Source organism: Carcharodon carcharias, chromosome 1, assembly GCF_017639515.1.
Source record: "Carcharodon carcharias isolate sCarCar2 chromosome 1, sCarCar2.pri, whole genome shotgun sequence".
NCBI classification, from domain to species: Eukaryota; Metazoa; Chordata; class Chondrichthyes; order Lamniformes; family Lamnidae; genus Carcharodon; species Carcharodon carcharias.
Genome location: NC_054467.1, coordinates 226,234,509 through 226,247,000, shown reverse-complemented (window position 1 = coordinate 226,247,000; position 12,492 = coordinate 226,234,509). Strand labels below are relative to the sequence as shown.

General features: G+C 37.6%; 1 protein-coding gene across 5 annotated transcripts in view; it reads left to right on the top strand.

The window, feature by feature from the left end:
• The window catches only part of c1h18orf25 (chromosome 1 C18orf25 homolog), a 78,687-nt gene extending 67,043 nt beyond the window's left edge, over window positions 1-11,644 (top strand). For all 5 annotated transcript variants that reach the window (XM_041194862.1, XM_041194844.1, XM_041194851.1 and 2 more), the window contains 2 exons: window positions 1,580-1,706; window positions 5,117-11,644. In XM_041194862.1, the coding sequence (XP_041050796.1) occupies window positions 1,580-1,706; window positions 5,117-5,315 (326 nt within the window). In that variant the 3' untranslated portion in view covers window positions 5,316-11,644. The remainder of the gene's footprint in view (window positions 1-1,579; window positions 1,707-5,116) is intronic.
• Window positions 11,645-12,492: the final 848 nt, after the last annotated feature.

The window sequence follows — 12,492 nt, the reverse complement described above, 5'->3', positions numbered from 1 at the left end:
AGTCATCATTGATCTGGTTTTTATTGCAGAGACTTGTCCTTGCTCACTGATTGTTTTCATTGGAAGGGACCTTTAACATTGAGGGTGTAAAATGATGGATCGCCAGTTTTATGCATCACAGATATTGCTAGTTACATCCTTGGTTGCTAGAGATAGGTTTCATTAAAGTGTGATGTTTATTAATGTTTGTGTGAAGAGAGGAAGCTATTGTAAGTTAAATCATGAGCATATTTCATTAGGGTATGAAATGGTCCTGAAATTGTTCTGTGAAAATCATATCTTAACTTGGTAATGTAGCTTATGGTGTCAAATGTATTTCATTAGCCCAAAGGATTGCTTGTGATGTTGTAGTTTATTGATTTTCTTGTCTGCATTGTCTTCAGCTGAGAAGACAGGCTAGGGGCCTGCTTTCAGGCTTTCATTACTGTCAGCATATGGTTAACTATTGAAAGCTATCCAAAAATGGGCCATGGTGACTTGTTCCTTTGTGCACTAAATCACCATGTGGGGAACTTTGTGTAATTATGTAAACACATATTACCCAATTTTTTTAGACAGCCCAATGAGTTGCTTTGTTAAGCTGCCCTCACCCGCAGTGTGCAAACTACCGCATTGTTGGGTACCAACCTCTTGGTCAGTTTTGATAATTACGTACAGTATAGTAAAAGCTTGATGCATGACTACTATTCTTATGTGATTTTTGTGTGTCTCAAACTATTGCAATATTATTTTAAAATAATAATGTTTTGGAGAAGTGATTGCTTATGTAGTAAATTGCTGATCACATTTACGGAGATGCCAAACACTTTTCCTCAGGGAGGAAGGAAGAATCACTCTTAGCTGCTTTGTATTAACTGGGTGTGGAGTGTTAGGTGAAATTCTGGAAAAATAAAAACATGCATTTACATTGTATAGTGCCTTATCGTTATCTCTCAGGGCATCCTAAAGTGATTCACAAACTGAGCTCATTTCAATTGCAGTTATTGTTGTTCTATACATAAGAATAGTAGTCATGCGTCAAGCTCTCAGAAACTACAATGATATGAATAACCAGTTAATCTATCTTGATGTTGATTGAGATAGGAATGTTAGCCCGTGACCAGTACTCTGGGAGACCTTTTGGCCCACTCCAAATAGTGCCACAGGTGCTTTAACACTCACCCATGTAGGCAGATGGGATCTCCGTTTAATGGTTGTTTTGAAAGATGACAATGCAGCCTACCCTAGAATTGCATTGAAGTCTAAGAAGTCCCAAGCCCTGGAGATGTGCTTGAGCCCCTCAACCTTCTGACTCAGACAAGAATACTTTGAGATGACCCAAATGTTTTCTCCATCTTCTTTTGGCTGGGATAGTTTACAAATAGGGATACTACAGAAAAGGAATAAGGAAAAATAAGAAACTGAGGCGGGAGTTGTGTGATATTGGAAAAGGAAGGAGAGTATTTGGAGATAATTGAGAGTTAAGTAAGGAGGAGTTTCTATACACTTGAAGTGCTGATGATTTTTCATTTTCATAGGGCAATGAATTATGTCCACATAAAGCATGCTAAGGTTGTGTTTGCTTTCTGGTTCCTTGCAGGCCGAGGAGAAGAGAGCTTCATAGCAGCAGATGGCTCTACAGGTTTCTCTGTACCAGTAAAGGAAGAAATCCAGATTGCCTCCTCAGATAGCGAGGTTGAAATTGTAGGAATTCAAGAAGATACAAGGTACAAGCCATCCATCCTGAACATCAAACATGGAAAAATCTCTGGCTCCAAATGCCCTGTAGTCATGGTCTATTGCCCATCAAATAACTCGCATATTGATAAAGTAATAACATCATAATTCACTGTGGAAGATTAAAGCGGAAGGAACTAAGGCAAAATTGGTAGACCTGCATCCAGAACTGAGCCCATATTACTTAGTATTACATATCATTTACAGTGCAAAAATGAGCCATTTGGCCCAACAAGTCTATGCTAGAATTTATGATCCAGAAGCTCCCCCCCCACCTTTCATCATCTAACCCCACCCTTTATTCCTTTCTCCCTCGTGTTTATCTAACTTCTCCTTAAATGCATGTGTGCTAGTTGCCTGAGCTACTCCCTCTGATAGTGAGTTCCATATTCTAACTGTTCTTTGATAAAGGAGTTTCTCCTGAGTTTCCTGTTGGATTTTTTTAGTGACTATCATACATTTATGGCCCTTCGTTCTGGTTTCCCCAGCAAGTGAAAACATCTTCTCTACGTCTACCCTATCAAGCCCTTTCAAATTTTCAAAATCTGCATCAGGTCATCCCTCAGTCTTCTCTTTTCAATCTTATGTGATAGCTATAAACTGTCAATTCTAGTATTTTCCTATTAAATCTTTTTTTGTATCTTTTCTAGTACCTCTATACCCTTTTTAAAATATGGAGACCAAAGCTATGCACAGTACTCTAGTTGTGGTCCAACCAGCATTCTATTCAGGTTTAACATAACTTTCCTCCTTTACAATTCCTTTGCTGTAGAAATGAACCCCCGGTGCATTGTTTGCTTTTTTAAAATGGCTTTTTTAATCTACAAGGTTACTTTGTGATTTGTGTATCTGTATACCCAGATCCCTCTGCTCCTGTGTTCTATTTAGACTCTTACTTTCCAAGGAGTATGTCGTCGCCATGTTCTACCTAAAAAAATACACCTCATACTTAACGATTTTGAAGTTCATTTCCAAATACATGCCCGTTCTTCAAGTTTATTAACGTCTTCCTGTATTTTGTCGCAGTCCTCCTCTGTATTAACTACACCCCCCAATATGGTGTCGTCCGCAAATTTTGAAATTGTACTTCCGATTCCCGAATCCAAATCGATTATATAAATAGTGAACAACAGTGGTCCCAGCACCGATCCTTGTGGAACACCACCTCCTACCTTTTGCCAGTCTTAGTAAGTACCTTTAACCCCTACTGTTTTCTGTTCTGTAGCCAGCTTGCTATCCATTCTGCTATTTGTCCCCCTCACTCCATTTGTTCTGACCGTAGTAATTAGTCTACTATGCAGTATCTTATACAAGACCTTTCGAAAAATCAAATCTATTACTTCTGCTGCATTACTTTTGTCTACCCTTTGTTACTTCTCCAAATAATTCAGTAAGGTTAGACAAGCATGACCTTTTTTTGAAACCGTGTTGACTTATCTTTATTATATGTTCAGTTTCTAGATGTTTTCTAATATGCCACTGAGTAAAAGGGTCCATTATCTTTCCTACCAGTGAAGTTAAATGAATTGGCCTATAGCTCCCTGAGCTTCTTCAGTCTACCTTTTTGTATTTGGGAATCACATGAGCTGTTTGCCAGTTCTCTGGCACTGTTCCCTTTTCTATATATATGTAATAGATCCTCTACTATACCTTTCCTAGCTTTTAATATGCACAAATGCAATTGACCTGGATCTGAGGCTTTATTCTCCAAGTTTAATTTGTTTATCTTTACTTCTGCCCTTTCTATCTTAAATGTCTCTTTATATTTTTAAAGTTTCTTTTTCTAATGTCATGCCTATCATGCCAATCTAGCTAGTAAATACAGAGGCAAAATAATCATTTAACATTTCTGCCATTTTGCTGTCACTACCTGTGAATATAATATTTGAATATTTCTTTTTACATTCCTTGATTTAATTTTGTAATTTTGCTTTCCCTTAATTGTTTTTCAATTTCTTTCATAATTCTTGAAGATTCCCTTTTGCCATCCTCTCCTTTGTTTTCTATGTACTTAGTGCATATAAACCTTCTTCTCTAATACTAATTCCACCCATATTTCTTTATTCATTCATGGTGTGTCATTAGTAGTTGGTTTGCTCTTTATTGTGGGTTGTAATTCTCCTGGACTATGTTGATCACCTTTTTAAATGTTTCCCACTGCTGTTCCACTTCCATGTTTTTAATAAATTTTTTCCAGTTTATTTTCCTTACTTCCATTTTCATCTCTTAAAATCAACTTTTTCCAGTTCATTTACTTGTTTTTTATCTTACTTATGTTCTTCTCAGTCTTTATCTTAAACTCTATTATGTTGGCAGAATTTATAATATCCACAATTTAGTATATATTGCCCTTTAAATTACTGACATAAATTCTACCAAAAACTGCTTATCATATAATTTAGATAAAGGGATTTTTAAATATTAGTTTCAACTGTAGTATCATTCCTGAGGAAAACCATCTGCCTTTTCCTGTCTATCTGTAGCTTGGTCCCGTTTCTCATTGATGGATGCAGTGCATTCACTTTTGTGCCCATGACCCCCATTTAATTTATTTGTTGTCTTCTGCATCTGGATGCATTCAGTAGAGGAAACTGCAGGCCAGCAATGCCTAGATTCACTTTTCTTGGCCCTTGCAGAGTTAGTTTCTCTCAGCCATATGATGGGGACTTTACAATTGGTTTCAGCACCTCCTTGTTTAGGGAGAGGAAAAATTGGTCAGATTTCGCTGTTCTTGATCCCTGCTGGAAATTGCATATTTATGGAATTTACAGAGGACAAGATTGGACTCGCCTGTGATGTTTTCCTTTCCTTCCTTCCTCTTTCGGCTTTTCCCATGTTATATGGGTCACCACAATGCTGGTTGATCGCGTTCATATCAACCATCATTTTTTAGATTTGGCAGGTGGTTTTACAGATGGAGGCTCTTACTGCTGCTAACCCTCCCCCCCCACCATTTATCTAGGCTGGGAACCAACACGTTTATATGCTGGCTTGCCTGCACCAGTGGCTGGTGACAGTGCACTGTTTAGATTTGCATACAAAAAATTAACCATGTGGAAGAGGAGCTAGAAGACCACTTGTATTTATAGAACAATTACCCTTCCATGAGTCACTGCCTTAAGAGAGGAAGGAAAGTGGCAGTCGAACACTTTACAAGCTCCACCATGCTTTAGTCTTAAAGTGCAAATTGGAGGTAAAATGTGTCGCTACAGGGAGAGTTGTCATAATCTCATGTACTTCATACAGGTCATTGTCAGAAAACATTGATGTTGGTGACTGATGATGAGGCAGATTCTTAAAAGAAAGTCTGATACTTATCCAAAAAAAATGAATTTTAAAAAGCTGAATGGACTTCAAAAATGAGTTATCATCATAATTTTTTTTAATTGCTTGCAAACAGATCCACTCAGACTAGACCCGGTGTCATTCAGAGCTGTTCAGCGTGGAAACAGAGTTCTCATTCATTCTGCCTCAGCAGCAGGGCCCAGCAGCAGCAAATGCATTCGTGGGCTGCCGTTTCTCAGCCAACCTGGAGTGGGGCGCCAGAAGTTGTTGACCTTACCCTTGATGAAGATGCTAGACGTAGATACTTGCTGTGAGAAATCAAGGTGTGCTACCTTTGTTCTGTGGTGGAGGAAGAGGAAAAAAAAAGCTTGCTTGGTATCTCCTTTCTGTTGTTCACAAAGATTTGAAAAGTTGTTATTTTGCTTTTTTCATTGAGTGGAGTTTCTGTAGTTTCCACCATTTAGAACTGTCCAAAAAGGTATGTTTCACATTTGTCCTAAAATGTCAATACATCAACATTGTGGGATCTGTTTATAAATGGCTCTGTTTTTAATATAATTTGTATTTTACATCGTGCCAGGTTATTTAATAGTTTACAAGATTCATATTACACATATCTGAATTGGAGTTAAACATTTTAGACCAGAGCTAAACTTGGCACTTAAATGCTTTAGCCATATTGGATTTGGATGCTGTATAAATTTGAGATGCAATTAAGTAGTTAAGTACAACCTTCTCCCATTTTTATTTAAATTTAAGAGCTGATTCAGTAGAAACTGAACTTATTTGTCTAAGACTAGCAACAGGGCTTCCTGCTTCTGAGCTTCAGTATGTGGGGCTGGTTCACTTTAATTACAATATGTGCCATCATTTCAGTTGAAGATGATCCTTTAGCCTATAATACTGATTGTGTGCCCTTAGTAATGCACAGGCACGAGGCGAAATTTAAAGTAATTGATCAGCATAAGCTGCAGTGAATCCAGGTTTATTAGTGGCTTAATTTCACATTTCCATTGTGCTAAATACGATCTGATAGTTCGGCTAACTCAGTCATATGGAATTTGACCAGTTGCTGAGTGCAAGTAATTGTGTCTGTCAATCTGATGTGTGCTCCTTTCATTCACAATTTTCAACAGCTCTCCACTTATTAGTTTTAATGAAAGCAGTCTGTTTCTCAGCTGCTACCAGGGAGCCCTACAATTAAAATTGCAACATATTAAAATGAATCATAAAGAAATATGTAAAAGAATGGCTTTCATTCTTACTCCAATAGCATTGATGTTAGTTATTACCTTGGTATAATAAATGGCTGAAATCTAGCCAGATAAACATGCTTATAATAAATCATTTTCCCCATCTAAACCATTTAAATAGTGGAGTAAAAAAAAAGTTTCAACTGATCAATGAGGTTCTTGTGCAAATATCCAGCTGAACAGGAATATGTTAATGATGCATTTTGGTTGGAGAGGTTGTTAGTTACAGGCAGGACCAAAAGGAAACTCTTACTTCCAAAGCTGCTGTCGATGGCTTATTCTGGCAATTGCACCCAAGATCATTAGAAGCATTAATTTGCATACTACTTAACCCAACTCCATTTTTTTCAAGGGTAGCCCTTGGAACAGCCAGGAAAGTACTATTCTAAAAACTATGTTCCCGCCATGATTGTCACTCAAGGGAATTTTAAACAGCAATAGTATACTGAATGCTGCACAAACTTTGCACCTTATTTTATCTCCTTGAGTGTTTTTGATAATTTTAGGTTCAAGTTTGTCACCTGTTGTCATTCATGCTGTGGTGGCTTCAAATCAAATTTGTTAAATCTTGCAGGAAACTCAGTGCATGACACTATAATAGTTGTGTGACAGTGTATATTTTACTAAGCACTTGCTTTACCTTTTGTGCTCAGATTAGTTTTACTTGGTGATAGACACCAAAAATGAAAGGGGGGCTCACTGGGTAATTGCATCGAATGTACTGGTTCAGATAGATCAGGGAATTCTCAGGTTTATGCTGTTAGCTGATCTCAACTTAGATAATGTGGTGCTCCAATTTTGCCAATGCCCCTGACTTGTGGCTAGGAAGTTACACATGTGTACTTCGGGTAAAGACAGAATTGAGTGTATGTGATGCTACCCTATTGTTGAATAGCTGCAGACTCTGTGAGTCATAGAGTCTTACAGCACAGAGGAAGTCATTTTTGTGTTTGTGCCTGTGCTGGAACCATCTAATTAGTCCTACAACCTGCTCTTCCCCATTGTCCTGCAAATTGGCTTGCATGTAAAGAATGGCCAGTGGAGGAAAGTACTGGAAAGAAGGCAGTATCTAGGAACCCTCTATTACCCTATTACCCTCCCCATAGCACATCCCATACACCTGGGAAAGAAAATGGGAAGAAATTTTGATTTTTTTTTGCTTTGTGATCTCTTCTTTTTAAGTCAATTCCTAATATTTAATGGATTCAAGACTCCAAAGAAAACTAGATTATCTATCCTGTTGTGTTTGTTAAATTTAGTAAATTTATTTATGAAGTCGCTGAAAACGGGCCCTGCTGATTGAAAGCAGTACTAAATGTTTCAGCAGCCTTCAGAGAAGACGCTTTTTCAAAGCTGTCAGATGAACTGGCATTCTATCTTGAAGAGACCTGAACAAGTACTAAGACTGAGTTACTGGAGCCTTTAAGCAGAAACTTACCTTTTTGGTCAGAAGTGTAAATGATCATCCTTAAAAGTCACTAAAACCAGGTTTGTGTAGTAATAGTGTCTGAGTTTTCCTTTAATTTGTGTTAGTAAAGGTCTTTATGCTTTTTTTCCAAAACATTTAGTAATCAAAATTTTGTGCACTTATGTATAGGAAGGAGTCTGAGCAATAAAAGATTTTTTTCTGAGTTCCACTATCCTTCAGCTAGTATCTAATGTTAACTACAGTAGGTTGTTTTAATTGGGGTGAATTAGTAAATGTTCAAATTTCAATGCAGGATCTTTAATGGTATGGAAATGGTTAGATCCCAAGATACAGTCTGATACCCTGCTCTTGACTATTGCACTATGTGATTTCTATTTCTAGAAGTTACTGCTGAGCTTTTGGGAGGCTACAGTAGACTCTAGTCAGCTTCCTGTGATGCATGTGGCAAAGAAAAACAAACAACCCTCCCCTTTCAAATTGAAGGCAAAGGATCCAGCTGTCATTTAAAAAATGTAATTTTTTGGTTGTGAATTTAGTTACTTTAAAAAGGTCTGTTTACATAAAGGATAAAAGAAAGCATTTTGTATGCAAGGTAACACATAACCTCAAGACACATACATACTTAAAACGTAACACAGTCAATCTTTTTAATAGCTTAGCTATGGATTGAGGGTAGTTTTACCCTTTGGTAGGTTTTTCTTTGGCAGGTTGGCTTACATGAATATATTATGACAACAACTGAAAAAGCATTCTGTATAATTTGAACGAAACATTTATTGCATCTTGTAATTTGAACTGAGCTTGTACTGTGCCACCCTCTTTTGAACTACATCGTTAGCCTGGTTTGATATATACCTACTGCATGTCACTGAGCAATAATAGACTTCTCGACCTGAAAAGGACCTATTGTTATGAGCAACCAATGATGCTGTTTCTACAGAGAAAGGCTGCCACTCCCTTTTTTAAAAAATAACTTATTGAATCTTAGTATTGCTACTTTCAGGTAGAATAGCACCTGATGTGATTTGGCAATGCCTTTCATTGCATGATGTATTTGCCGAGTCACTTGTGACCCCATGCGTTGTGATCCTGGTTATATCAATTTTCATAGGTATTCAGTCCACAGAACAAAATGTTTGCAATCCACAGGGGCTCCTTCTCCTTAGCCAACAAATTTTGAATACGGTTGCTTTTAATTGTAGAGATCACATTACTTGAGCATGCAGGTTTCATTTCCAGTGGGTTTCATCAGCTTTTCAACCTTTGTGTATTGCAAAAAGAGTGTTCCCCCTCAGAGCAAAGAGAAATAGCCAAAGCTTGTATCTTTGGAAGGGGTAAATAAAACTAAGACCTGGAGTGAAGGAATTATTCATTGCACAGCCTTGTCGTTTCCAGAACTGGAAAGTTTTGGTTAATGTTGGTTTGCTTGCTCGCTGGAGAGTATCTTTCAATTCAATAGTTAGGGAGAAAGCGTCTCAGTTTATATTAGGGAACATAATTCCTGTTAGCGCAGAAGTTGTTAAAAGAAATTGTTATATTAAGATTTGCTTGGCATGCTTTTGAAACCTCACCTCTGTAGGCCAATAAAAGGGAATGCTGGCTTCTCAGAATAGCCACAGATCCTTCCCTGCTTAATAGTTAGCATTCTGCCTTAACCCAAGATGTGGCTTGGCTACATGCAAATCTACCTGGTTGAAGTTGAACTTAAGTTACATAGAAACATAGAAAATAGGAGCAGGAGTAGGCCATTTGGCCCTTTGAGCCTGCTTCTCCATTCATTATGATCATGGCTGATCATCCGACTCAATTGCCTGCTCCCGCTTTCTCCCCTTATCCTTTGATCCCTTCCACCCCAAGAGCTATATCTAACTGAGAAGAATGAATTATTATTCAAACAAATATTACATCTGGAACACTTCTGAATTTAATCAGACTAAACATAGACCAATATCACTAATATTTTTTGTAGTTCTCAATACAGATTCTTGTGCAAAATTATTATCACAAATATTGGGAAATTCCCATCTAATGATCTCCATTGCTGTATATGTGCATCAGCATTTGAGAGTAGTCACTTTGTTCAATGAATATCCAATTAATAAAGAGCTCACAGAATCAGCATCTAACAGAGGCCATTTGTTTTGGTATTGTAGCACTTAATGTTTTGTAGCAGTTTTAGAAACCTGGAAAATAGTGCTGAGCATTGTGTATAAATTGTGTGATGTTTTCCTCATTAGCGAAAACCTGAGAGGAAACTGCAATACAGTGCTGTATCCAATTCCATGGGACTGTTAAGATATCTGGTGCCCTGTTGCAAGGTTTTTGCTGATTTTAAAAAAAAGGGATGGTGTATGTATTTGATATTCCTTGCCAAATATTGTGTTCCTGAATCCTTCTAAACAGCACTGAGCAGTGATTTCATTAGCATTAAGGAAGGACAGTTGAGGGCAGCCCTTCACCTAACAGTCCTTGTGGTGCAGTGTGCAGTATAAGTCACTTACCTCATTTCAACGTGATGCCAACAGTAGAGAGAGTTCTTGACTGTTTTGGGAAGCCATGAAAGAAAAAAAAACTAGGAGGTAGATTTAGCAGGTAGAGACTGATGGAACAGTTACAGTAACCTTTGCCCATACAGTTTTAGGGTTTGTGTTGGGTAAATTGATTAAAATAATTCTTTCTTTCGATTAATCTTCCTCACCTTCCTTTCCCATTAAGGTACAAAGGGTACAGGGTAAGTGCACCATACAATGTGAATCTAAACATATACATCAGGCATTGTCCAGGTTTGATCCTGGTCTTTCCTGAGCAAAGTGACCTGAGCTTGGAGCATTGTAATGAATCTTAGTGTTCCAGAACTAGGGAGGGGAACAGAGCTAGTATTATCATCTCTGAATTATTATCCAGTGATCCTTGTGGAAAAGTGCATGTATGTAGATGCCAGGTGAAAATGGTTAGGCTTGGTTTTGATAACCCCATGGTAAAATATTCTGACTACAATCACTATCTAAGCTTCCATTTGAAGAATATGCACTTATATGATGGATTAGAGGACTCAATGGCATCCATGGGACCATGCTGCACATGAATCAGGACCCTGGAGGGAGAAATTGGGAAGGAGGTATAAGGAGCTGTTGAGTAGGTCACAGTTGTTCCTGAAAAAGGACTATCTTGAAATGATAACCATTGCATAGATTCCAGATGGAAGGCAGCCTTCCTCAATACATGAAGAGTTGCATTATTTGGGCTGGAACTTCTGCTCTGATTGCTGGTAAGATCATAAGGACAAGACAAGTAAAAGACAAGATGAGGTTTGAATTACATGTAGATACAATCAAATGGCATCAAAAGTAACAAATAAAGAGGATGTTTACTTATCTGCTAATAGGGGTGATTAGTGCAGAATTTCACCTTGCAGCAAAACAGGGCTCTGGTGTGTAACAGGCTGAACTTTACATATTCACTACTACAGCCAGTACTGCTTAAATTTAAATCTGGAAAAACCGGCAGGGTGAGGGTTACTTTGTATTTCAGAGCCACCTTCTGTTTGACATCTTATTTCATTTTTTTGTTAAATTCTTTCGCATGGGAATGAAATAAAGTTTGTTATTTTCTACTGAAAACAGGCCACGATGCTAACAGCCAAGAACAAAAAGAATTTAATTTAATTTTGTTAAAGCATAAAAATTGTATAGAATCATTACAAGAGTTTTATGCGCAGTATAAGGGAGCAATTCTAAATAATCCTCAGCATGTAAATTTAAGATCTGGTGAGATTGCACTAATTATGGACTTTTTTTTGCCCCCTCAGTATTGATTGTGGTTTTTTTTGAAAAATGTAAATACTGTTTGTGCTGCCTTATATGGAGCTGTGGTGGCAGTGTATAGATTTTTAACTGTTATGCAGTGATTATATGAAATAGAAAAATTGACAGGAGAATAAAAATTTAACTTTTAAACATTATTATTGAAGGTTGACTTTTTTTGTAAAGAATTGATGATCCTCTTCTAATTGCATTGGATAGTTATCAAATGTATTCATATATAATCCATATTCTTTTGAATTTTGTGCTCTTCGTGACTTGATTCCTCAAATTCATAATGAACCCCCCAAAAGAGTGCTGCAGTATTCCCTATGTGGTTCCTATTGTCATAACAGTTATGGAATTAACACATCCAAAAGGTATAGACATTCTTAAAGACAAGTGATAGTTATTCACTGTTATACATAGGGAGCTATGAACAGTTAAGATTTAGATGCTATGTCTGATTGTGTGGCCTCGTCAATACCCCACTTTTCAATGCTGACACGAAGACTCAGTCCTCTGCAGGACTGTGGAAGACTCATTTGCAAGGAAGGTTTTGGCCAGTGATAATGTGTAACAAAAGATTTTAAGCATGAATATATTTTATTGTTGTGCATGTCCACACTGGTAGGACACATCCTATAGAATACTATAGAAAAGTTATGGTGCAGAAAGAGGCCATTCAGCCCATCGTGTCTACGCTGACCTTAAAAAGAGAAAAAAGAAACTAGCCACTCATTTTAAATCCCACTTTTCAGCACCTGGTCCGTAGCCTTGCAGGTTATAGCACTTCACATGCAGATCCAGGTACCTTTTAAATGAGTTGAACGTTTCAGCCTCAACCACCAATTTAGGCAGTGAATTCCAGATGCCGACCACCCTCTGGATGAAAAAGTTTTTCCTCATGTCCCCTCTAATCCTAGTAATTGATTCCTCAGCCAGGAGAAACAAGTCTTCCCTGTCCACCCTGTCTAGGTCCCACATAATTTAGGTCACTCCTCTGTAA